Here is a 22,196-nt window from a genome sequence, read left to right as displayed (position 1 = left end):
CCTAACTCAAAGCGAATGCCTGCCTGCGGCTCATTCACATTCACACTTTACGCCTAGATTTTGAGCGGATCCTTTAACTGTTTTGCATATTTGCAGCGGTACGTGGTCCTTGCTTCTGTCTGCTTTTTGTTTTCGTTTGGTAGTTTTGCATTCATTGCAAGAGAGAGAGAGATAAAAATAATGAACATTGCAAAGGCAAAAGTCGGAAAGCGAGAAAAATACCAACTTCGCGCCCACTCTCTGGCTCCGTGCGTGCTGCGATTCCGCCAAGTTTTTGCTGGCATGGATTTATGTGTGCAAAATATCCTTACACACACACACACGGCTGTATCCTCCTTCTTTTGAGTGAGAAATGGGACCTGGACTCTCAGGCAAATTGCTTGTAAGTTCAACTCGTATTTTGCATTGTGCCTCACTTCCGACAGTTAAATTAAAGCCATTGTCTGTCCGAGTTCTGGTTTTTAGCAGGAAGCTCCGCCCACAAACACTCGCCCAAAAGCAGTTGAAATACGACAGCGAAAACGATTTGTTGCAAAAGTGTTTCGTAAATCTTATTACCAAGCCACCAACAAATAGTTTGGCTTCGTTTTTGGGCTCTTTCAGCTGCGATTTTAATTAGTTCCGCGAGCGTTGAAGGAAAGAATTCTTATCGGACTGGATAAGCCATAGCCAAAGGAAATGGAGTGGCGCAGAAAGAAATAGTTCCATTAGTGGATAGTTCTTCCATTTCATAAGTATCTATGCCACACCCCGAAGCCACATGCTCGAAACAAAAGGCAGCTGTGAAAATCGCATTCATTAGGGGTAGTCACACTCTGTGGAAAAGAAAGCAGCGGCAGCCAGCCAGGCAGCCACAGACAGACACCACAATGACACACAGAAAGTGTTGAGCTGTAAATGAGGGAACAATGTGGCCAAAAGCGGGACAGATAAATAACAAAAAATAACAGACAAACACACAACAAAAAGCGTAGGGGAAAGGAGCGTAACGGAAAATGCCAAGTGGAAAGGCTTCGAGTGCAGGCCATGCGTGGTGCCGGAAAAACAAACTCGCGGGGAAAATGCAAAAACGGATGTGTAAATAATTTAGACGAGTTGGCAGGACCTCCCAGGCACACACAAAGAGAGTGTGTGTTTGTATCTTTTTAGTTTATGTATCATTAAAAAATACTTACAGCAAAACAAAGAAGAAACAGGAACAGCATAATGAGAGAAGAGCCAGACGGCAGACGGAAAATGTGCCAGGCAAACAGAAGGAGTGCAGAGGGGTTGCCGGAACGTGCGAGAAATGCAATAATTATATGCATACAAAGATACGAACAGAGACATGCACAGTTATTTTTTGACATGCTCCAAATTAAAAAGAAGCAAAGCGAGAGAGGGAGCAGGCAGGCGAGAGCGAAGCAGGCAGAGAGGGAGCGAAGCAGTGAGAGAGAGCTTTAGAGCAGTGAGTGAGCTAGAGCGAGAGCGAGAGCGAGCGAGAGAAGTAAATTACTTCGCCGCAAAACTGCATACAATCAAATGCAACGGGATTAAAAACCCAACGTGTAACAGTAAGAGTAAGAGTAAATGTAAGCAAGAGTTAGGTGTAAAGTTAACAGAAGCAGCAAAGCGATAGGAACAAATGTACACTGAGCGAAATATGTGTATGAATAATGAATGAAAGAAGAACTAAGAAGCAAAGAACTTAAATGCAAGCAAGTGTTAGCAAGATTTAAGAACTAAAGAAGAATTAAATGGAAATTAACTTACTTTGAAACGGATGTGAGCAGATTGAGAGACTTCATAGATGCAAATGCTGTAAAAAATAATTAAATTACAAATATTTCAGGTAGAACAATGTCAGAGGGAAACTTACTTATTAGAGATGTTTATTTTCAATTTTCTCCCAGTTTCAGTCACGGCAGTCTCTGGCAATTGTCAGTCTGCTTGCAGGTAGTTTGGGGTTCCTCCACCTGGTCGCACCTCCAGCAGCCTTTGCATATCCTAAACAAAAAAAAAACCAAGAAAAAACTATGTTAATGTGTGAGCTGCATGGAAGTGAGGCGAACTTAAAAGCAAGGCATGGCACAAACATGCTCGAATCCGCCTGCGGAGCAAACCGCAGACATTGAAAGTGTCGCAGGAGCAGCAGCCAGCCCCAACTGTCTCTCTGTCTCTCACTCTCGATAAATCTCTTCGGATGTGTTGTTAACTGCCGCCGGCATAGCTGCTGCTACTGTTGCAGCCCGCACCCACCTTTTTCTAGGACTCCAGGATAGACAGCCAGACGGAGTCAGCGTAGCGCCTCAATTTGCACGCTTCGTTATTCAATTAGACACTCGACACACACACACACACAGACACAGCCAGACAGACAGCAGCAACCAGAGTGGCAGCAGAGATAACCTCCGACAACACGGATACTCGTAATTTTGATTGATGGCCCAATAATGGCGGTGATTTATCATATTTGCATGCTAACATTTAAGCCCTAGCTCACTACCGACTCTCTGTCTCTCTCTCTCTCTCAGCTCTCCGGACATGCTGGCAAATTAGCCGGATAATATAATTAAATTTAGCCCTTGCCAGGCGTTTGGATATTTATGAATAAAATTGCACATTGAAGCTATTGGGATGCGACAGCAGATTGGGAATACATTTAGTTTGAATAAAGAACTTAATAAATATTCTGAAAATGTTGTAGCAGCTGGGAGAAAGTTTTTACTGAAAGTCGAAAGGTTTTGGTCTTCTTTTGGTCTCTTCAGCAGGAACTTGTCTAAATAGCCAAGAAATGTACAAAAGAGCAAGCAATACGTACACATGTACATTCTACATACGTTCCACATGCATACATACATTCTACATGCACATGTACATAAGTGTCTGAATGCGCCGCTAATTGGTCTTTTGGTCTACAAATGAAAGCGTTACTCTGGCAACGAGCTGACTGCCACGTGCTTGCAGTTGCTGCCTGCTGCTCCTTGCGGCGACAGCCCTGTGGCAATACGCAATATTTGTTAAAGTTTTTTTTCCATTGCATTCTCTCTTTCACTCTCTCCTTAGCTGGCTGCTCTGCTGCATGTCTATAAAATCCGGCTTAAGCCGCTTGCTACCTGTGTGATATGTATGCAATTTTTGCTGCCACTCAACACCACACACACACACACACACACACACATTGGGCAACAATGCCACACTCTCTCACACACACACACACATGTACACGGCTACAAATAAAAACGAAAAGTGGGACGCATTTTTGCCAGCAGCTTTAGCCTGCCCTGTGTCCCAGCCCTGCCTGTGGCTTTGCCGACGGCTTGGGACGCTGGTAAACACTCAAATCCAATTAAATTTAATACGACTTACTTGGCTTTGTTGCAGCCTCGCATGTGGGACAGAGACAGTGCAAATGCACGAACGAATGAAAGAGAGGGGTGGGAGAGTGCTGGAGCGTGGACTGCGGACTGCGGATTGTCGTGTCCCGTTTGTTTGGCATTTGGTTGCTCTCGTTCTCTGGTTTCCACTCCCTTCTCCACTTCTCCACCTCTTCTCATTGTTTTTGTTTTAATTCACTGTTTGTTTTCATTTTTCAACGCTTTTTGGCTGGGCTTTTGCCTTTTGCTTTGTGGTTACACTTGGCAGCGGGTATGAGGAGTTTGATCAGACATTTGTTCCTCTCTCAGTTGTTTTGACTTTCTTCCGAAAGCTTTCGGGCAACAATTGCCGAAAATCTGTGGAGAATAGAATGAAAAGATCAAATAAGAAATGAATTGTAAAAACAAATTATTAAAATAATATTATTTCCCACATTCCAAAGAGCATTCAAATTTCGCCACTAGAAACTCCCCTTCCATCAGTTTATTTCTGTAATATTATTACGGCAGCTGCTCTTTTGTTCCGTTTAGCCAAAAGCTTTGGACTTGACTTGGGCTCGGCTCAATTAAAGCTTTTCCTCTTTGCACATACAATTTGCAGCTGAAAATGAGCTTAAGCGAGCTAATGGAGTTTGTGTGTGTGCCAAGTGCTCTGCCCGCTGATCAATAAACTCAATTGTCTGTCGGCAAACCGGCTAAGCAGTAAGCAGGAAATCAGAGCAGAGCAAAACAATTGCAGCTTAAAATCTCACACACGAGGCAGTCAATGAACGTGGTGGCAAACCGTTCCGGTTCGGTTTCATTTCACAGAAATTATTTACACTGAGGCGAGTCCGAGTACTTGCTGTTACCTGTGGCCATGAATATGCAGGAGCTGCAGCTGAAATATATGCATGGAAAGTGTGCAAAGTGCCAGCAATCTATGTCACATGCAAAACGAGAGTCCTTCGAATGGATTGTACTTCAAGAATGAATATTTGTCCATTATTTTGCATGCCCTAATGAATGGAGTTTGTTATTGGAGCAGCAACAACTAAAAACCCTTAAAGTGATAAATAAAACACTCGAAAAATAATTAAAATATGGAATTAAATATAATTTTGATTATACATTTGATCGCATTAATCGGGTTACCTCACAACTTTTTTCGCTGAAGTTTTATCAATTTTTGCAACAGAAATTCAAAGCCTTGAAAACTCCAACAAGTCAAAACTTGGAAAACAGAGAAAAACCCCAAATCCAAGTCGTCTGTGAGTTTTCAAATTTGTTTCGTCCAGCCGAAAGCCCTTCATTTGTTTAGTATAATTTTGTAGCTCGTTCCGTTCACACATAAAAATTAAAATTTTTTTGTGAATTTCTAGAATTTTTTTTTGTAAAATTTCCAAAAAATGTCTGATTTAAATCTTTCGTTTGCCGATGCCTTGGCAGCAACAGATTGCCTGCTAACTGGTGGTGCTGGTTGCAACAAGTTGAAGACACGCAAGAAGTCAGCTGTGGGCAAAGCCAAGGCAAGGAAGTCACTCTGTCGCAGGGCCACAAAACGCGCCACGAAGCCCAAGAAGCGCGCCACGAAGCCCAAGAAAGGATGCTCAAAGCCCAAGAACAAGACTAACGCTCGTGCCAAGGCCAAGAAGGCGGCCAAAAAGGCCACCAAAAAGTGCGCTCCAACCCAGAAGAAGAATTAGAGAATCAAATAAAGATTTTCTTAGCTTTTATTTATGCATTTTCGCTGCAGTTTTCCTTCCGCTCATCCCAGACCCCGCAAACTGTCCAAATTGCGTGGCTTCTTGTCTGCTGTCCGCTCCTGTGGTGCCTCCAAATGCAGTGGCTTTGCAGCGTCCACCGTTTGTGGCAAGCCCAGAGCCTCCAGGCCGTACAGCAGTTGCAGCAACGAGATCAGACAGAGCGCGATGAGTGCGAGTTTCATGTTGGGGCTTGCAGCTCTCGGAGCAGAATGAATGCCAAAAGCGAGGTGGGTCGCGATTTTATACCCCCGCAATTATGGTTCGACCTTGGGGCAAAACAAAGCTCAAAGCAGCTGGGGAACTGACTGGGGCGGATGGGAGGGATGATGCTAAAATTAAGCGCAAATCGCATCCGAGTTGGATTACAAATGAGAGACACAGACTTCCGGCTGGCAATTAAGAAAATTGGCCAACCAACCAGCCAGCCACCTGCAAAGCGTTTACATAATTGATTGTTAATATTTGACACCAGCCAGCAGCCACCCACTTAAACCACCACCCAACAACACACATTTCTGTGGCCTTAACAATGAAAAACAATTTCGAACCCCGACTCTGGCTCGAACTTTCTTCAATTACTTTTCGCACGATTTGATTTTACATTTAACGATTTTTCGCACTTAATTAGAAGCCAACCAGCGCCAGCGCCAGCGCCAGTGTCGATGTCAGTGGCAGACCAAAGGATTGCCAGGGGTTGGGCGTTGATTTGATTAAATGTGAAGATGAATTTTAATTAAAATTCAACCCCCAGGGCCAAGTTTTTTGACACTCCACATTCTACTCCTTTCACACCCCCCCCGCCAATAGAGCAATAAAAGCCGCAAGCTCATGCTCGAATTTATGGAGGAGACCTGCGAGCAGGTCCCTTTGTGGGCTTAGTCATTGTCGGCCACTTAATTTATGCAAAATGAAAATTAAAGATCCAACTTTTAGCCCACGGATTAATGCAAATGGCAGCCTAATGAAATTTTGAAAACTACTTACAAGTCACTGCCCTCAAATGGGGAAATATTTGTGTGAACAATAGCTGTGACTGCGGGCAGAAAGTTTGTTCAAACATGCAAAAAGAAAGTGCCGCAAGGACTGTGAATCAAACGCACAATTTGGGGAATAAGAACAACACTGGCCCAACAGCTGAATGCACTTAGATCAAATATTATTTCGAATTTTGCTAATAGTTAATGGAAGCTCAAATTATAGGAAGAATTTTAAGCTATTACAAATAAATTCTGAAAAATGTTTTAAAAATATGTTGTAAATATTTAGTAGTAGAAATATAAAAAGCAAAATGCTCAAAAATGAGCGCACAAATGTTTCCTGAAATTTCCGTTTCAATTTCCAAAAGTTAATCCAAATTTTAGTGATAAAAAGACCCCAATAAGCATCCAATTAATCTTCTTATTAATCCCAACATACCCCTTCAGCCCATGGGTAATTCATAGGGAATATGAAAACTTTTCCACAATGTGTGGGGCGAGGCTTAGGGCTTGCAGGGCAGTGGCTGGTGCCAGTTTCCGCACTGTTTTTTGTCATTTCCATGCCGCTCATTGTCAGCTTTAAGTAAGCAACTTCCTCGTTTTGGTTGTGTGTTTTCATATTTGTTGAAAAAGTTCTCTGCCCACAAATGCAGACAAATATGGAAAAACTCATGAAATGCAATAAATTTTCAAATATATTTTTCGTGTGCGCGCCAGGCAGCCAGCAGCCAGTCGCAGTTTTTTGTCTGTTTCAGACGCTGACTTTTCTTTGTTGGGTATTTGTTTTTGTGGCAGGCAGGATCCAGCTCCACTATGCATGCATAGAATTTTCATTGTTTTTAAAGTGAAAAGAGCACACAAAACTGATAAAGCCAAAACAATCAAGCAACTGAAACAGCGACAAGCATTGACAGAGACTGGGCACAGAAGAGTGAAGACGGGAGAGTGTGCCATAAATCAAAGGAGTTATTGCGTAAAAACAAAAGACAAATATTTATGAGCTAGCCCAAAAATACACAGCAGATATCGTACGACTGAATGACACATACAAATATTGACTTGAAAGTCCTTAAGCACTTTTGAGGCACTTCTTTTGGCACTCATTTTAGCTCACAATTTCCCCGTGTCCTTCACACCTTGTAAACACTTCAATAACGTTTAAATGTAGCTTGAAACCAATCACACATTGTGAGCACTTCATTTGCCACAACGTCATGGAGTAGAACGGGAAAGGGAAAATCCAGCGCGACTCACACGAAATTTATGTGTGGCGACTGGTTGTAAATTTTGAGAGATTTTCCAAGGAATTGCTCAAAGCATTTGACAGACATAACAGCAACAAAAATGCTAGCAACACAAATAAAAGCCAGCACTGATAGCACTTCGCGGCTCTGAGTTTGTCTGATCAAAAATTCTTCAACGCGCATCGGAATCACCTGCCAGGCGATAAGACGAGCTGTCGAAGCAGTGGCACTAGGCGCCTCCTCTATATAAGCCAGCGCCAGTTATTTGTACAACACAATAGACGCAACGTGCCGCAACGGAACGGAGCCTACAACAGCGAACAAAATGTTGAAACTTTGCGCCGCTTTCCTGCTGCTGCTGCTGGCGCTGTGCGGCGCTGCCTGGGCAGCCGACAGCTACGATGGGTGAGTGGAGATTCGGTTGTGGCTTGGCGTCAGATGAGTGAGAGATCGAGTCCTCTTTAGCTGCAAAGTCTACGACATCAACACGCGCTCCGTGTTCGAGAAGGAGCTGCTGCTGCGCCTGTCCCAGAATGCCGATTTGGATTTCTTCATTTTGCCACGCTCCCTGGACGCAGCCAGCCGTGTGATGGTGCAGCCGCAGGATCAGCAGGGCTTTGAGCAGCTGCTGCAAAAGTTCGACGTGGACTACGTGGTGGTCAATGAGGACCTCGGCGTGTCCCTGCGACAGGAGCAGCTGGAGAACCAAAGCCAGCGCCTGATGGCCCAACGTTCGGCATCGCGTGCCATCAGCTTCACGGCCTTCCATCGTCACGCAGAGATCAATGCGTATCTGGATGAGCTGGCCGCTGCCTATCCCAGTCGTGTGTCCGTGCAGGTGGCTGGCAAGTCGTACGAGAATCGTGACATCAAGACCATCACCATCAGCAATGGCGACGGCAGGTCGGGCAAGAGCGTCATCTTCCTGGATGCGGGCATCCATGCCCGTGAGTGGATTGCCCATGCCGGTGCGCTGTATGTGATCCATCAGCTGGTGGATAACTTTGCTGCCAACTCGGCGCTGCTGAAGAACTACGATTGGGTCATCCTCCCGGTGGTGAATCCCGATGGCTATGAGTACAGCCACACGAGCAACCGCATGTGGCGCAAGACCCGCAAGCCTGTGAGCTCCGCCTGCTATGGCACCGACGGCAATCGCAACTTTGACTACCACTGGGGTGAGGTGGGTACCTCGAGCGACTCCTGCGCGGACACCTTCAAGGGCGAGACGGCCTTCTCCGAGCCAGAGACCCGACTGGTGCGCGATTTGCTGCTGAGTCTGAGGAGTCGCGGCAAGTTCTATTTGACGCTGCACTCCTTTGGCAACTATTTGCTGTTTCCCTATGGCTGGACATCGTAAGTCGTACCAGATGGCGGAGGATCGGAGATCATCATTTAACCTTTATCCTTTATAACTTAGCGCCCTGCCCGTTAGCTGGCGCGACATTGATGATGTGGCTCAGGCTGGCGCTGCTGCCATCAGGGCTGCCACTGGCACCAAGTACACCGTGGGCAGCTCCACCAATGCGCTCTATGCCGCTGCTGGTGGCAGCGATGATTATGCCTTTGCTGTGGCCGATTTCCCCATTTCCATTACCATGGAACTGCCTGCTGGCGGCACTGGCTTCAATCCCACCACCGCCCAGATTCTGCCCTACGTCCAGGAGACCTGGGTGGGCATCAAGGCCATGGCCCAGAAGGTCGTTGACAAGTACTAAGCGGAGTGCAATAAACCCCACAATATTCCCCCAAAACTCACTTACCCTTTGGTAAAGTTTCCTCATTTTGTTTTCCATTGGGAGGCGCCCCGCTGCGAGTTGTTGGCCATGACACACTGGCCATAATTGTTGGAGCCACTCGACTCTCGAGCAGCTATCGTTCGTTGTCTGCTAATTGAGATCATCGAAGTCAAGTGGCGACGCTGGCTTATCAAAGCTCCTTCGAAATGGAACCACGATCAACGCTGGGCTATCAGTAGAAATGGAATAGTTTTAGACGCTGATTGCTGCTCGTTTTGCTGCTCGCCTCAAACTTTGCTGCTTATTGCTGCTTTTATTTTGCTTATTTGTGCCATAAATTGATTAGGCAAGTGGATACTTTTGCACCACTTTGCGTGCCATGGCCGCAATGCCCACGAAAGTTTCCTTTACCATGCGGTCGATGGCTGAGGCTGGTGGATCGAAGCCAGTGCCGCCGGGCGGCAGCTCCATGGTGAATGAGATGGGAAAGCCCGCATTGAAGGCATAATCATCGCTGGCACCAGCAGCCACGTAAAGCTTGTTCGTGGAGCTGCCAATCTCGTAGAAGGTGCCGGTGTCGGCGAGTATGGCATCGAAGCCAGCTTGGGCTACCTCATGCAGATCGGCAACGGTGTCGGGCAGGTCCCTGGAAGAGCAGAATTAGATCAGAAGATGCAGAACTAGTTGTGTAGCTGCACTTACGAGGTCCAGCCCCATGGGTAGAGTATGTACGGGCCAAAGGAGTGCAGCGTGAGATACATTTTGCCGCGAGCTGCGTGGCTGTGTATAAGATCGCTCACCACCTGCGCTTCCGGCTCCGAGAAAGCATTCGAGCCGGCATAGGTATCAGCACAGGGATTGTCCGAGGCGCCTCCCTCGTTCCAATGGAAATCGAAATTGCGATTGGGATCCGTGCCAATGCAGTCGGCGCTGCTAGGCTTGCGGGTCTTGCGCCACATGCGTGTGTCCTCCGATAGCTGCGTGTACTCATAGCCATCCGGATTGACCACTGGGAGGATCACCCAATCGTAGTCCAGCAGCAGATCTGCATTCTCCGACAGATTGTTTACGAGCTCATCGATGAGGTAGACCACAGTAGCGGGGGATATCCACTCGCGGGCATGGAAGCCGCCATCCACCAAGATGACATTCTTGTTCCGTCTGCCATCCCCATTCGTGATGGTCACCGTTTTCATCAAGCGCCGCTCGTAGCTCCTGCCCACGGTCTTGACGAACACGCGACGTGGTTGCTCTTGTGCGAGGTCCTCAATGTACTGATTGATCTCCCCGTGGCTGTAGAAACGCTCCGTGCCCAGTCGCCCGTTGCCTCTGTAGGGGAACTTGTTGCGCAGCTTGCGATCCGTGGCAAACTGTCGGCGCAGCGTCCGCCCCACGTTGCTGTTAAGCACCCTGTAGTTCAGCGAGTGTCCATCCAGCAGTTGGACAAAGTTCAGCTGCTCCTCCGGGTGGACCATGATGCGCGCCGGCTGACTGCCGCTCGAGAACACCTCGTAGTGTGTGTCATTCATGGACAACACGGCCAGCGCCTGATCCAGCACAGCCGAGCGGGCTTTTGCTTTCGGCAACTCATAGATCTTGTACCTAAAGGGAAACAATCAAAGTTGAGGCTATCCTTGGGGTACTATTGCTGTGTCCTACCCTTCATATTTGTTGGACTGAACCTGCTGCAGGACCAGGCAGCTCAGCGCGAGCACAAGCCACAAAACTGACATCTTTCCACGTTGCCAGTTCGCGGAGAAATAAACTTTGGTGCTATCGGCGGCAACATCGAAACGTTATCAGTGCTTTAATCAACGAGAAAAGTTTCAAATCAGATAAAGTATAACTTTATTGGAGGATGTTGATTGTTCACAATAAAATTAACAAAACATTTTACATGTGCCCAGCAAAATGCACTGCGCCAAACTACATACCAGAATGGGCGCGGAAACTCACCATTTTCAGTCGTTATAATCTACTTTATTTATAAACACACACGAGAGTATGTACTGTATTTAAATTCTTAGTAATTAACACTTAATTACGGAACACATCGAAAACGCTGCGAGCAAAACAAAACACGAAAACAAATGCCGCTTGCGCGCTCTAACAGCCCACTAACCAGTTAACATGGGGATAACATGCCGTTAGAGTTTAACATGCGCTCGTCGCTCTCACTTCATGTTATTCAAAGTAGTTAACATAGAGCTGACATGCAGCTTACATTTACAGTACATTTGCAGAATGTGCGCACTCTTCCCATGTTATTGATGTCTGCTCATATGCCGTGCATGTCCGATCATGTCTGTTTTGGTCCATTTCTGTTCTCTCCTTTCTTTTTCGTTCGTCTGTGTTCGTTTTGTTTTTGTAATTAAGTTTTATTTGCACACCGAAGCTTACTTCTAGTAAATCTCAATGAGCTTTTCGGCCATAGCACGAATGCCGATCCACGTTTCGGTGACGAACTCGTCGATGCGGGTGACGGGGGGATTGAAGCCGATGCTGCCAGCGCCCGTCAGCTCCATGGTGATGGACACATTGAAGCCAACATAGAAACCGTAATCGTCGCTAGCGCCCGCTGCAATGTACAGCACATTGGTGGAGGAGCCGTAGGTGTAGACGGTGCCCGTGGCATTCTCAATGGCCTCGGCGCCAGTGCGAGCAACTGCATCCAGATCCTCCCAGGTGTCGGGCAGATCGCTGGAAGATTAACGTTTAAGATTCGACAAAAGGATGGGGGAAAGATAGAGGACACCCACCTGGTCCAGCCCCAGGGGTACAGGATATAGTTGCCATAGGAATGGATGGTCAGGTACATGACGCCGCGATCCGCCAGCGTGTGCATCAGATCGCGCACCACAATCGTCTCCGGCTCAGAGAAGGGCGTAGGACCGGCGTAGGTATCAGCACAGGGATTGGAGGAGGCGCCCTCCTCGTTCCAGTGGAAGCCAAAGTTGCGATTGGGATCGGCACCGTAGCAGGTCTGTCCGGCGTATGTGTACGGCTGGCGGGTCTTGCGCCACATGCGGGCCAGCGTGCCACTCTGCGAGTGCTCGTAGCCATCGGCATTGACCAGCGGCAGAATAACCCAATCGTAGTCCTGCAGGAGATCAGCATTCTGCTCAAACTGCTCCACCAGCTGATCAATCACGTACAGCACCGCCGCCGGGGATATCCACTCGCGGGCATGGAAGCCACCGTCCATGAAGATCACCTTCTTGCCGGCGCGTCCATCCCCATTGCTGATGGTGATGGTCTTCAGCACACGTTTCTCATAGGACCAGCCCACAGTCCTGACAAACACTCGACGCGGGTAGCGCTCGGCCAGATCGTCGATGTAGTTGATGATCTCCTCGTGGGTGTAGTAGCGCTCCGTGCTCAGGCGCCCCTTGCCCGTGATGGGACTCAGGCGACGCTGCAGCTGTCGCAGTGCAAACTCCTCGGCTATGGAGGCGCCCAGATTGTCATTGAGGAGGCTGTGTGCCAGCTGCTGGCCCTGGAGCAGCTCCTCGAACTGTGCTAGCTGCGCGGGACTGACGATCAATCTGGATGGACGACCCAGCAGGCGGCTCTCGCTGAGGAAATCGAAACCCTGCAGGCTGAGCTGATGCAGGAGTTGTGCCTGCAGAGCATTTTCTGGCGTCACTTCGTAGATGCGGTAACTAAAAGGATTTCCCAGATATAAACAACCAACCGCACGAGGAGTGCGGAATCCAATCGATTCCTTACCCTTCATAGTCCTGATCGGCAGCCACCAGTGCGGCAACCAGCAGCAGAACAAGCAAACCCAAGAACTTGGTCATATTTCTGTCTCTGACTAAGCGACCGCGTGCCGTGTGGCTGCCACTTAAATAGCCAAAACCCAGCCAGTGCCCGCCCAACCGCCACCATATCTAATCTGCTTCGAACATCAATAAATAATGGACAACTAGACTGATCGCAGAGATCAGCAAAACTTCGCAATTCGACGAATGAATGTCTATTTATTTACGATCTTCAACTGTGGCTGCCGTAACGTCTTATCACCTCCACGGCCATGGCACGCACACCCACCCAACTCTCGGTGACGATGCCCTCAATGTGCGAGACCCAGGGATCAAAGCCAAGAAAACCGCCGGCAGGCAGCTCCATGGTCATGGCCACACTGGCATTGGCCACGCCCAGCGCATAGTCTACGGTGTCACCCGAGGTGGGATATAGCACATAGTTGGTGCTGCCATATGAATAGATGCCATTGGTGGCGTGGACAATGGCCATGGCACCAGCATCGGCCACCGCCATCATGTCATCGTAGTTGTTCGGCAGGGTGCTGCAAGGGGAAGAGGCAAATGGTGAGTGAATTTAAATATAACTCTGCCAAATATTCCAATTATAGCCCACACTTTTCTCTCCTACTTCAACCAATTTTAATTATAGAAATTCCCTTTCTCGCACACAGATAACATGACCATTAACTACCACTTTTCATACTATCTCCGCTTGTCCCATAAATCCCAAATGCCATGCCGCAGACCCGCTATAAAGAGAGTACGAGTACCCCCAGCGATCGCAGCCAGAATGTCTCGAGTTCCAGGCGCACTCCTCATTCTTGTGGCGGCACTCGGCGCTCAGGCTGCGTTTCTCCATGGACGCCAAAGAGCTGCACTGCAGACGCACGACTACTACAGCTATGAGCAAATGCTGGATTACCTGGATGGCTTGGCCCACAGCTATCCCAGTCGAGTGTCGCTAGAGGATTGGGGCAGAACTCAGGAGAATCGCACACTCCGCAGCATAACCATCACAAACGGAGATGGGCGCAGGGATAAAAAGGTAATCTTCATCGATGCCGCCTTCCATGCCCGGGAGTGGCTCACACCTGCAGCAGCTCTGTACGCCATCGATCGGCTCGTGGTGGGTTTTGAGTTCAACAAGGAACTGCTCAAGGACTACGATTGGATTGTGCTGCCGCTGGTCAATCCCGATGGATACGCCTTTTCGCGCACCATCGAGCCTCGTTGGCGAAAGAACCGCAGTCCCAATGGACGTGGCTGCCATGGAACTGATCTAAATAGAAACTTCGCCGTGGGCTGGGGTGGTGCATCAACCTCGAAGAATCCATGTTCCTTCGAACAGTATTGTGGTCGTGCAGCGTTTTCCGAGCCAGAGTCGAGAGCTGTGCGGCAGATCCTGCACCATTTGATGGCGACAAAAAGGGGCAGCATGTATATTTCCATACATTCGTATGGCTCGTGGATTCTCTACCCATGGTCTTATGCAAAGTGAGTGCCAAAGTCAACGCCAACCCAGATCTTCCTCATTTATCATTCATTCCTCCCCAGAATCGCTGCCAAAAACACCCAAGAGCACGCTGAGATCGCACAGGCTGGCGTGGCTGCTGTAGCCAGTGCGCCATTCGATTCACCCACAAAGTACAAGGCAAAGGCCAGCCATGAATTGTATCCTGCGGGTGGCACCTCCACGGACTATGCCTACAGCATTGGTTTCCCCCTGGCCTATACGCTGGAACTACCGGGGAGCAGAGGCAATGCCACATTTTTCTTTCATCCTCCCAGGCATCTCATAAGCGAACTTGTGCAGGAAACTTGGATTGGACTGCGTGCCATGGCGCAGAAAACCATCGAAAAGTGTTCGAAATCAAAGAGCAAGCACCCCCACAATGCTATGTGCTAGAAGCCCAATAAATCGGTGACCAAAATCCCCGTTTCAGACTTACTTTGTGTAGCCCCAGGGCAGTAGAAGGGAGTTCCCAAAAGAATGCAGCGACAGGTACCACCTCAGACGCTCACTATGGTGCAGCAGAATATCCCTCAAGACCTGCGACTCTGGCTGATCGAAGGGCCGCTCGCCACGGTAGATATCCTCACAGGGCAGCGACGAAGAGCCCTCATCGTGTCCCCATTCGTAGCCAAAGTTGCGATTGATATCCGTGCCCACACACTCGGGATCGCTGGTGGGTTTCCGCGTCTTGCGCCAGTAGCGGGCCTCCGAGTGTGTGTGCTCATAGCCATCGGCATTCACCACGGGCACAATCACCCAGTCGTAGTCCTGCAGCAGTTCCTGATTTTCCTCAAAGTGCTCCAGCAGCTGCTGGATAATGTACAGCGCCATCGAGGGGGAGATCCATTCGCGCGCATGCACCGTGCCATCGATGAGGATCACCGGCTTGTTGCGCCGCCCATCCCCGTTGCTGATGGTCAGCACTTTGATTGGACGCCGCTCGTAGCTCCAGCCAAACAGCTTGACCTGTGCGCGCCTGGGGTAACGCTCGGGCAGGCTGTCCAAGTACTCATTGATCTCCGCGAGCGTGTAGAAGGCTGCCAGCACATCGATGTGGGGCAGCTGAAGGCGCTGCTTCCGGCGCAGGTACTCCGCTCGCTGGGCCTGCACCAGTGGTGCCAGATCCTCAATCAGCAGACGATGCTGGAGTCGATGGCCATCGAAGAGAGCAACCAAACTGGCCACTTCCTCGTGTGGCACCATCACCCGCACCGTGCTGTCGTTCTGCCTGCGGCGTGGACCCAAAAAGTCCCAGTGCGGCTGCTCCCTAGCCAACTGCCGCAGCAGACTCTGCTCGTTGGCATCGCGCGGTGTCAGCTCATAGACATGGTAGTCCTTGTAGTCCTGCCAGGCAAACAGCAGGCTGATCTGCAGCAGCAGCAGCAGCAGCAGCAGAATTGAGAGTCCAATTAATGTCATAACTGCTTGATGGCCCGATATTGACTGAGCTACCAAAATGTTACGCGAAATAATGTTATTATGAGAGTTTTATCACTTTATTGGAGACCCGAACCGACATCTTTTATATGCTTCCGTTTATTGGTGTTTATCAACGGCACACCCCAACCCACTGGTAAATGGGCACGGAAAATGAGCACCTCTGCTGCTTGCGTAGTGCCGCGTCTCGCAACGTTTCCTCGCAGAACTCTCACCAATTACATGAATTACTCAACTCTTTAATGCTTAGTCCCTAATTAGTTTAGTTAACAAACAATAAATTCAAATTGCTTCAACAGCTTACAGGGGCTTACGTAGCCCCTGCCTGTGTCTTTCTTCTAGTACAAACTGACATGTCGTATGAACTCCACGAAGCCGGCAAATGTCTCCTTGCAGACGTTTATGATGTCCGAGGATGGCACATGGAACTCATCGCCGGGCAGCTCGAGCGTGTAGGACAGTGGTATGCCCAGGCTGCCGTAGGCAAAGTCATCCAAACTGCCGGAAGCCTCGTACAGAATGGAGGCCGAAGTGCCGATGGTGTAGCGAGTGCCGCGGTACTTGCCGATTTGGTTGGCGGCTCTCAGGGCCACCGAGCGGAGTGTTCCCACGGTGGGGGGCACTGTGTTTCTGTGAAAATTTAAATGGAAATATTTCGGATTTAATTGCTTTTAGCAAATAATTGAAAAGTAAATTGAATTTCTTTTCGCTGCATGTCTGGACACAACAACCATCCCGCCCCTGGTTACTCACTTCGCATAGCCGTAGGGATAAAAAATGAATTTGCCAAATGAGTGAACATCCAGGCTGAGTTTCACACGATGCCGATTGAATTCCAAATAGCGCACAACGGCCGATGTTTCCGGCTCCGAATTGGGCGACGTGCCCGAGTACACCTCCGAGCAGAGCTGCAAGCAGAAAGAATCGGATTAAGTTCTCGGAGGGAAGGTCAATGGCAGTGCAACATGTTGCTTACATTCTGACTGGCACCCTGATAGTTCCAATGATTGCCAAAGTTACGATTGATGTCCACACCAGAGCAGGCATGGCCGGCATACCTATGACGATTCTTGCGCCAAAAGCGATCCGATGTGTGCGTGTACTCATAACCATCGGGATTGACCAGCGGCACCAGGAACACCTCCACATCCTGCAGCACACGCTGGAAGGCGCGCAGATTGCTCAGCAGCTCGTAGGCCAGATACAGCACCGTCTGTGTGGTGATCCACTCCCTGCCATGCGCCGCTGCCTGTATATAAGCCACACGACGCGGTCGCGTCCTCGTGTTCAGCGAAATGGACAGACCAGCAATGTGGCGGCCCTCGTTGGAGCGCCCCAGTGACTCGTAGCGACAGTACTGGGGATAGCGTGAGGCCAGGCCGCTCATAAAACTGAGAATCTCGCTGTAGCGTGGGTAGTGGGAGAAGAAGCCACGCGCCTGACGACGCGAGCGACGACGTGGTCGCTGCGACTCGCCGCAGTCTGCCGACTGGCACTCCTCGTACTCCCCCTCGACATCCTCATCCGCATACGTGCTGTTTGCCTGCAAGGCAGCCATCAGTTCCATTAGCGGCTGCACCTGATAGCTGACACCCAGATTGGAGAGACGCGACTCGAATTGCGACTTGTGCGTGGGACTCACTGTCAGCACGGACATGTTGCGGGTGAGCAGCCAAAAGTCCAAATCCGTATCGTTCGTTTGCAGATCAACCATATAGCGGAAGGCATTCTCATTGCCATGTTCTACGGTGTATTTTGTATAGCTAAAAGTGAAATGAAAAGAGTTTTTAACTGTTGCTTAATGTATACAGACATCGTAAGCAACATTCACAGGCGCTGATGTTGCAATAGATTGATGCAGAGACCCAACCGACTAACTGCTCTTTGTTGTATATTTGTTGCTGCAATACTTTCATGCTAAGCTTTTTCCTTTCCTGCTTGCACTGCTAAGCGCGCTCTCTCTGGAAGCTTGCTCTCTTCGTTGTCTAAGTCTCTATGCTGCTGAGCGAAGCTGCGCTCAGCGAGATCCGAATGGCAATGCAGAGCTTTCTCCAATTTGGATATTTGTCTTAAATAATCGTAATATTTATTTGCCCATTTGCGGATAAAAACCTTAATCTGCACAAATTTGTTATGCCAATTGCTGCTGCATTCTGCTTAGGGAAATCCCGATGATTGCTCCACATTTCTCTAGCTAATTGGACAACAAATTAATTTACGGCACTCTCGCAATCGGCCTCCGCTCTCACCCTCGCCATCGCCCTCGCTGTGGCGTCAAAGTGAGTTGTTGATTCATAGATTTATGCAAAGTGGATCGGCGCCGTCTCTCCCCCGGAACGTATTTGTTGGCGCTTTGCCACCTCTAACAAATTTGTGGCCAATTTATCATTTCATAAAATTCCACACAACGGACTAGAAATAATGAAGCAACAGGCAGGCAAAAGCAATGCCAAACAAGCAACAAACGTCTTTGGGTGCATATTCATCACCGGCCCCCCCACACACCCCTCATCAGGTCCGACCTGTGTACGAATCACGTGTGGCTGCAGTCATCGGGGGAGGGGGAGGGGAAACTGAATGATAATTTAATTAGGACCCCCCGCTGGTTTATCATTTTTCCATTTTTACATAAAGTTACAGTTTACATCTATGAATTTTGTTAGTTTTTTCCAAACAAAAGGCGAAAGGCCTTGTGGAAAATCTATGTAAATCTCTATACATTTTAGGTGTTGAAATCCCCCGACTAGACACAGACTCCGCTGCGGAAGGAAGCAACCAATTGATGAGAGTCATTGCGGACCACATTGGTGGTGCATCATGGCTAAAACCGCAAAGCAATCATCCATCATCGTGGAGTACACCACCACATGAGGCTACATGAGGCTACATGCTCCATGCTCCCTGCTGCTGTTGGATTCTGTCTGTCTGTCCGGCAATTACAAATCGCGCAAATTATCAATGGGAATTGCTCGTTTATGCACGGCTGCTGACCAAAACGACAAAACGTTTAGTGAATGCCTCATTATGACGGCTTCTAAACGCTACACAACGGCCATGGTCGGCGGATTTATTGAACAAATAAAGGTGGAAATAAAGTACACAGCTTTTAGGAAATTTTTAGCACTTAAGAACTTGTAAAGACAAAAGCGAGACCTCATAAGAAACCTTTAAATATCCTAAACCGAATCCCAGTAGCTCATAAATTTTCCTGCCAAAAAGGAGTACCAAAAATGCCTCAAAAATATGGCCAATGGCTCTACCAGATCTATCGCTATTTCTGGCTGCTCTCCGTGCTAATCATACCCTGCATGGCGCTCAAATTGAAGGTGGCACAGCCCAGCACCCTGGACTGCTACATTATGTTTGGTTCCATGGCACTGGGCGCCATACAATTGATAGAGAATCAACGTCCCGGACAACAACAACGCTAGCATGTGGATCGCAGAGGGGAAGGTAAGGTAACCCGTTTTGCTGCTGTCCATTAAAAGATTTTGGCAACAAAAATCCAATTAATGACTGGCCCTAAAGTCGAGTCTTGCCTTGATTGATGGGCACTACATTTTTGAGATTATTTTTACTCGTTTCGCTGGATATGATAATGATAATTAATATTGCTTTGCATTATTTGTACCCTTCATAGCCGGCCAGATTGTTGCCCAGACTGTTGCCCGCCAGGCCGATCAGACACAGCGTCAAGCTGCACACGATTCGCTGCAACATGTTGCGCCGCCGTGTGGCCTCCGATGATATGTCTACTTTATAGTATGTAAGATGCACAATCTTTTGTTAAATCGCCTGGCCAATTGTGTATTAAAATATGCAATTGCATGGACAAGCACAACGAGTTTTCGTTTTCTTTTTTGCACTTTTTATTGGTTTTTGTTTGCTGTATTATTTGCACGGCTGCACTTGTTGCACGCTTATGCAATGCTTACGAAGAGCACACAAATTAGTTAGTTACTAGTTAAACACTTCGTCTTGGGCTTCGGGTGGAGTTAGGTTTCCGTGCGTTCCATCTTCGCTTCGGGCGCAGACTGACGGCCAGCACGAACTGCGGCCGCGAAAGAAGACGATGCTGGGACCAAAACCAAAACCAAACCGAAGCCGAAATCCGCGCTTATTGTTTAGAAAAGTGAGTGTCAAGGTCAGGCGACCAGTTTCGGTTTTCGAACACCGAACGCGTCACGAGACAGCAAAGCGGCGGGAGGGCAGATCCAAAATCCCCCAAAACTCGGCACGCGTCTCAGACTAACTAAATATTTCCGATTAGAACTGAAGGGTTATGGATTGATTCTTCGTTCTATTAGTTTTATGTTCAGTTTTTGCTCTTTTCTTTAATTGCGTGCGATAATTATTTGATTGGAAACTTGTTTTTCTCTATATATTTCGTATTTATAAATATAATTTTATTGTTGTATGCTTTGCATCCGCTTGTGGCGGTTCGTGAAACGATTCTGAAGCTGTTGCTTGCTTATTTAGTGGTTTTTATACGAGGAACTTGTATTTGGCTTCCTAGTGTCAAGCCTCAAGCCCGACAGATGATGATGCTGCGGCTGGGGCGAGTGTTCTATGGACTCGTATTTGAAAGTTATACGATTGGGCACTGAACTTTCCAAAAATAAAGCAAGGTCAAAACAGCGGAAGAGGCGCAGGGAAGAGTTTCAGCCCACAATGAGGTTCATTCAATCTTTGAGAGCGTCTCATCAAGCCATAGATCTTCACATCTGACTTGACTTTGCTTTTGTGCGTAATTATAGCACTTGGCCACTAGCTGCCAGTGGCACTTCCGCACCATCATCGATCGACACTCTGGGAGCAGATGGACTGCCGCCATATTTCCGGTGAAACTGCAAAAAAACAACAACAAAAAACTAGCTTAAGCGCTTAAAATTTGCATTTGAAATTAAGCGACAGACTAGCCTAATGGCAGCTCTGCATTTCGTGTTCTAAATCATTTTATAATTTATTTGAGAGAGTCCCCGCAGGGCGTTCAACTTTTACTTTGCACGCGGCAAAAAGTCAAAAATTAAACACAAACTTTTGCTATCTTGTCACAGCGATCGCTGGCATTAGCTGAGGAAAGATCTATTATTATTTGGTGTGGTTTTGTGCTGCCTTCAAGGCATGGAGCGGCTTTTGGCTGAAGTCAAAGATTTGCATCTGAAAAAAAAACTTGAACAAAAGTGGACAAAAGGTGCGTGCGGCCATGAACATGAAATCTGAAATCAGAAATCAGAAATCTGTTGTTTGAATTGGGTGTTTATTGGCATCGAAAATGTATCCAAAAACTATGCCAAATTGGAAATTGAATTGCCTGCCTCTTGTTTTGTTGTGGCAGGTCCAAAGCGGAAGTTTCGGAAAATCGTTTTGTGGCATAATTGTTGGGAATTTATTTGTACGTTCATTTGTAAACCAGGAGACAGCCAACAAACAAACAAAAAATTAAACAAACTTGCCAACATGCTAATGACATAATGTGCATACTTCAGAAGGAGGAGAATCAACCCGCTGACTGAGGGACCGACTGAGGGACTGGCGCAGGCTGCTTCCTTTTGGCTGGGCCTTTGCGTGTCTCTACAAAAAGGATATGCCAGGGGAATATATTTAAAGAAATTACTGCATAAAAGACTGCAATGTATCCTGTATTTTTAATAATAATATTTACTTATATTTATTTAACGTTTACTTTTAATGAATTTTAACTTTTTTCATCTTTGCTTCCAAGTGCAAGAAAAAGTTGCAGCAGCAAATGCCTCAAAACCCTCAAAGCCACTAAACCAGCACAAAATTCTGCCCTTACAGGGTACACAGTGAGGCAAAGAGTAACAATGCATTATGTAGACATAGCTGGATGCAAATATATGGCACTCACTGTGTCAGGAAGTTGCCTAAAAGACCGTTAAATGAAAAGCGTCACGAACCAAGGGGTGGCGGGGGAGGCCGTATAAATCAACTGGTTGCCAACTGACTGTTGCCCATTGTATGGCAATTTGTGCTACACATACACAGATACACATTTAGCTATATATTTGTATATATTGCTGTACATAAAAGGTAGCTCTATGTACACATGTTTGAGGCACACTTTTGACTTTTTGCGTTAACATGACATTTGCACAGGCAGTGAATAAATATTACACCAGGCAACAGGTTGAAGGAACAGCGATAATGGGTGGATTGAAGGGAGATATTTGAAGGATTTAGGCAAAGATAATGCTGCATATATATAGGCATATACGCATGCAGATGCGTGATTCTTCGCTTAAATGAAAATAAATCAGATAAAACAAAGAAAAACCAACTCGATGCATAGCTTTGTGGTGCCAAAAACCCTGCATCACAGTGTAAATCAGCAGCAAATCTTCAAATGATTTGGCCCCATGCAAAACGCTTCCAAAGGACTGTGTTCTACTCGTAG

General features: G+C 47.6%; 5 protein-coding genes and 1 long non-coding RNA gene across 6 annotated transcripts; 1 reads left to right on the top strand and 5 right to left on the bottom strand.

Moving 5' to 3' along the window:
• Positions 1–1,864: 1,864 nt before the first annotated feature.
• LOC117579142 lies at positions 1,865–9,269 on the bottom strand. The gene is made up of 3 exons (XR_004573446.1): positions 9,086–9,269; positions 3,349–3,713; positions 1,865–1,986 (listed from the first exon to the last, which is right to left on the bottom strand). It is a non-coding gene; the product is annotated as an uncharacterized LOC117579142 (long non-coding RNA).
• LOC117579141 (carboxypeptidase B) lies at positions 7,603–9,076 on the top strand. Its single transcript, XM_034264881.1, has 3 exons — positions 7,603–7,727; positions 7,788–8,678; positions 8,743–9,076. Exons 1-3 carry the CDS (start codon positions 7,648–7,650, stop codon positions 9,038–9,040), a joined length of 1,269 nt encoding a protein of 422 aa, XP_034120772.1. The 5' UTR covers positions 7,603–7,647; the 3' UTR covers positions 9,041–9,076.
• A 71-nt stretch (positions 9,270–9,340) lies between the features above and the next one.
• On the bottom strand, positions 9,341–10,866 carry LOC117579139 (carboxypeptidase B). The gene is made up of 3 exons (XM_034264879.1): positions 10,721–10,866; positions 9,764–10,663; positions 9,341–9,707 (listed from the first exon to the last, which is right to left on the bottom strand). Exons 1-3 carry the CDS (start codon positions 10,792–10,794, stop codon positions 9,404–9,406), a joined length of 1,278 nt encoding a protein of 425 aa, XP_034120770.1. The 5' UTR covers positions 10,795–10,866; the 3' UTR covers positions 9,341–9,403.
• A 552-nt stretch (positions 10,867–11,418) lies between these two features.
• Positions 11,419–12,879, bottom strand: LOC117579140 (carboxypeptidase B). Its single transcript, XM_034264880.1, has 3 exons — positions 12,791–12,879; positions 11,821–12,723; positions 11,419–11,761 (listed from the first exon to the last, which is right to left on the bottom strand). Exons 1-3 carry the CDS (start codon positions 12,862–12,864, stop codon positions 11,464–11,466), a joined length of 1,275 nt encoding a protein of 424 aa, XP_034120771.1. The 5' UTR covers positions 12,865–12,879; the 3' UTR covers positions 11,419–11,463.
• A 130-nt stretch (positions 12,880–13,009) lies between these two features.
• On the bottom strand, positions 13,010–15,771 carry LOC117579137 (carboxypeptidase B). Its single transcript, XM_034264878.1, has 2 exons — positions 14,778–15,771; positions 13,010–13,370 (listed from the first exon to the last, which is right to left on the bottom strand). The coding sequence occupies exons 1-2, from the start codon at positions 15,758–15,760 to the stop codon at positions 13,058–13,060; spliced, it is 1,296 nt and encodes a 431-aa protein (XP_034120769.1). The 5' UTR covers positions 15,761–15,771; the 3' UTR covers positions 13,010–13,057.
• A 225-nt stretch (positions 15,772–15,996) lies between these two features.
• On the bottom strand, positions 15,997–19,702 carry LOC117579136 (carboxypeptidase B). The gene is made up of 4 exons (XM_034264877.1): positions 19,410–19,702; positions 16,755–17,541; positions 16,532–16,686; positions 15,997–16,408 (listed from the first exon to the last, which is right to left on the bottom strand). Exons 1-4 carry the CDS (start codon positions 19,496–19,498, stop codon positions 16,117–16,119), a joined length of 1,323 nt encoding a protein of 440 aa, XP_034120768.1. The 5' UTR covers positions 19,499–19,702; the 3' UTR covers positions 15,997–16,116.
• Between the last annotated feature and the right edge of the window lie 2,494 nt (positions 19,703–22,196).

This window comes from Drosophila guanche, unplaced genomic scaffold, assembly GCF_900245975.1.
Source record: "Drosophila guanche unplaced genomic scaffold, DGUA_6, whole genome shotgun sequence".
NCBI classification, from domain to species: Eukaryota; Metazoa; Arthropoda; class Insecta; order Diptera; family Drosophilidae; genus Drosophila; species Drosophila guanche.
This window is presented reverse-complemented; position numbering and strand designations above follow the sequence as displayed.

Coding starts and splice junctions, on each gene's coding strand:
- LOC117579141 (XM_034264881.1), top strand. CDS start 7,648: ATGTTGAAACTTTGCGCCGCTTTCCTGCTGCTGCTGCTGGCGCTGTGC. Junction 7,728..7,787: donor GCAGCCGACAGCTACGATGG/GTGAGTGGAGAT, acceptor AGTCCTCTTTAG/CTGCAAAGTCTACGACATCA. Junction 8,679..8,742: donor TTTCCCTATGGCTGGACATC/GTAAGTCGTACC, acceptor TTTATAACTTAG/CGCCCTGCCCGTTAGCTGGC.
- LOC117579139 (XM_034264879.1), bottom strand. CDS start 10,794: ATGTCAGTTTTGTGGCTTGTGCTCGCGCTGAGCTGCCTGGTCCTGCAG. Junction 10,664..10,720: donor CAGTCCAACAAATATGAAGG/GTAGGACACAGC, acceptor GTTTCCCTTTAG/GTACAAGATCTATGAGTTGC. Junction 9,708..9,763: donor TACCCATGGGGCTGGACCTC/GTAAGTGCAGCT, acceptor CTGCTCTTCCAG/GGACCTGCCCGACACCGTTG.
- LOC117579140 (XM_034264880.1), bottom strand. CDS start 12,864: ATGACCAAGTTCTTGGGTTTGCTTGTTCTGCTGCTGGTTGCCGCACTG. Junction 12,724..12,790: donor GCCGATCAGGACTATGAAGG/GTAAGGAATCGA, acceptor AAATCCTTTTAG/TTACCGCATCTACGAAGTGA. Junction 11,762..11,820: donor TACCCCTGGGGCTGGACCAG/GTGGGTGTCCTC, acceptor TTAATCTTCCAG/CGATCTGCCCGACACCTGGG.
- LOC117579137 (XM_034264878.1), bottom strand. CDS start 15,760: ATGACATTAATTGGACTCTCAATTCTGCTGCTGCTGCTGCTGCTGCTG. Junction 13,371..14,777: donor CTGCCCTGGGGCTACACAAA/GTAAGTCTGAAA, acceptor TTCCCCTTGCAG/CACCCTGCCGAACAACTACG.
- LOC117579136 (XM_034264877.1), bottom strand. CDS start 19,498: ATGTTGCAGCGAATCGTGTGCAGCTTGACGCTGTGTCTGATCGGCCTG. Junction 16,687..16,754: donor ATCAGGGTGCCAGTCAGAAT/GTAAGCAACATG, acceptor TTCTGCTTGCAG/CTCTGCTCGGAGGTGTACTC. Junction 16,409..16,531: donor TATCCCTACGGCTATGCGAA/GTGAGTAACCAG, acceptor AAATTTTCACAG/AAACACAGTGCCCCCCACCG.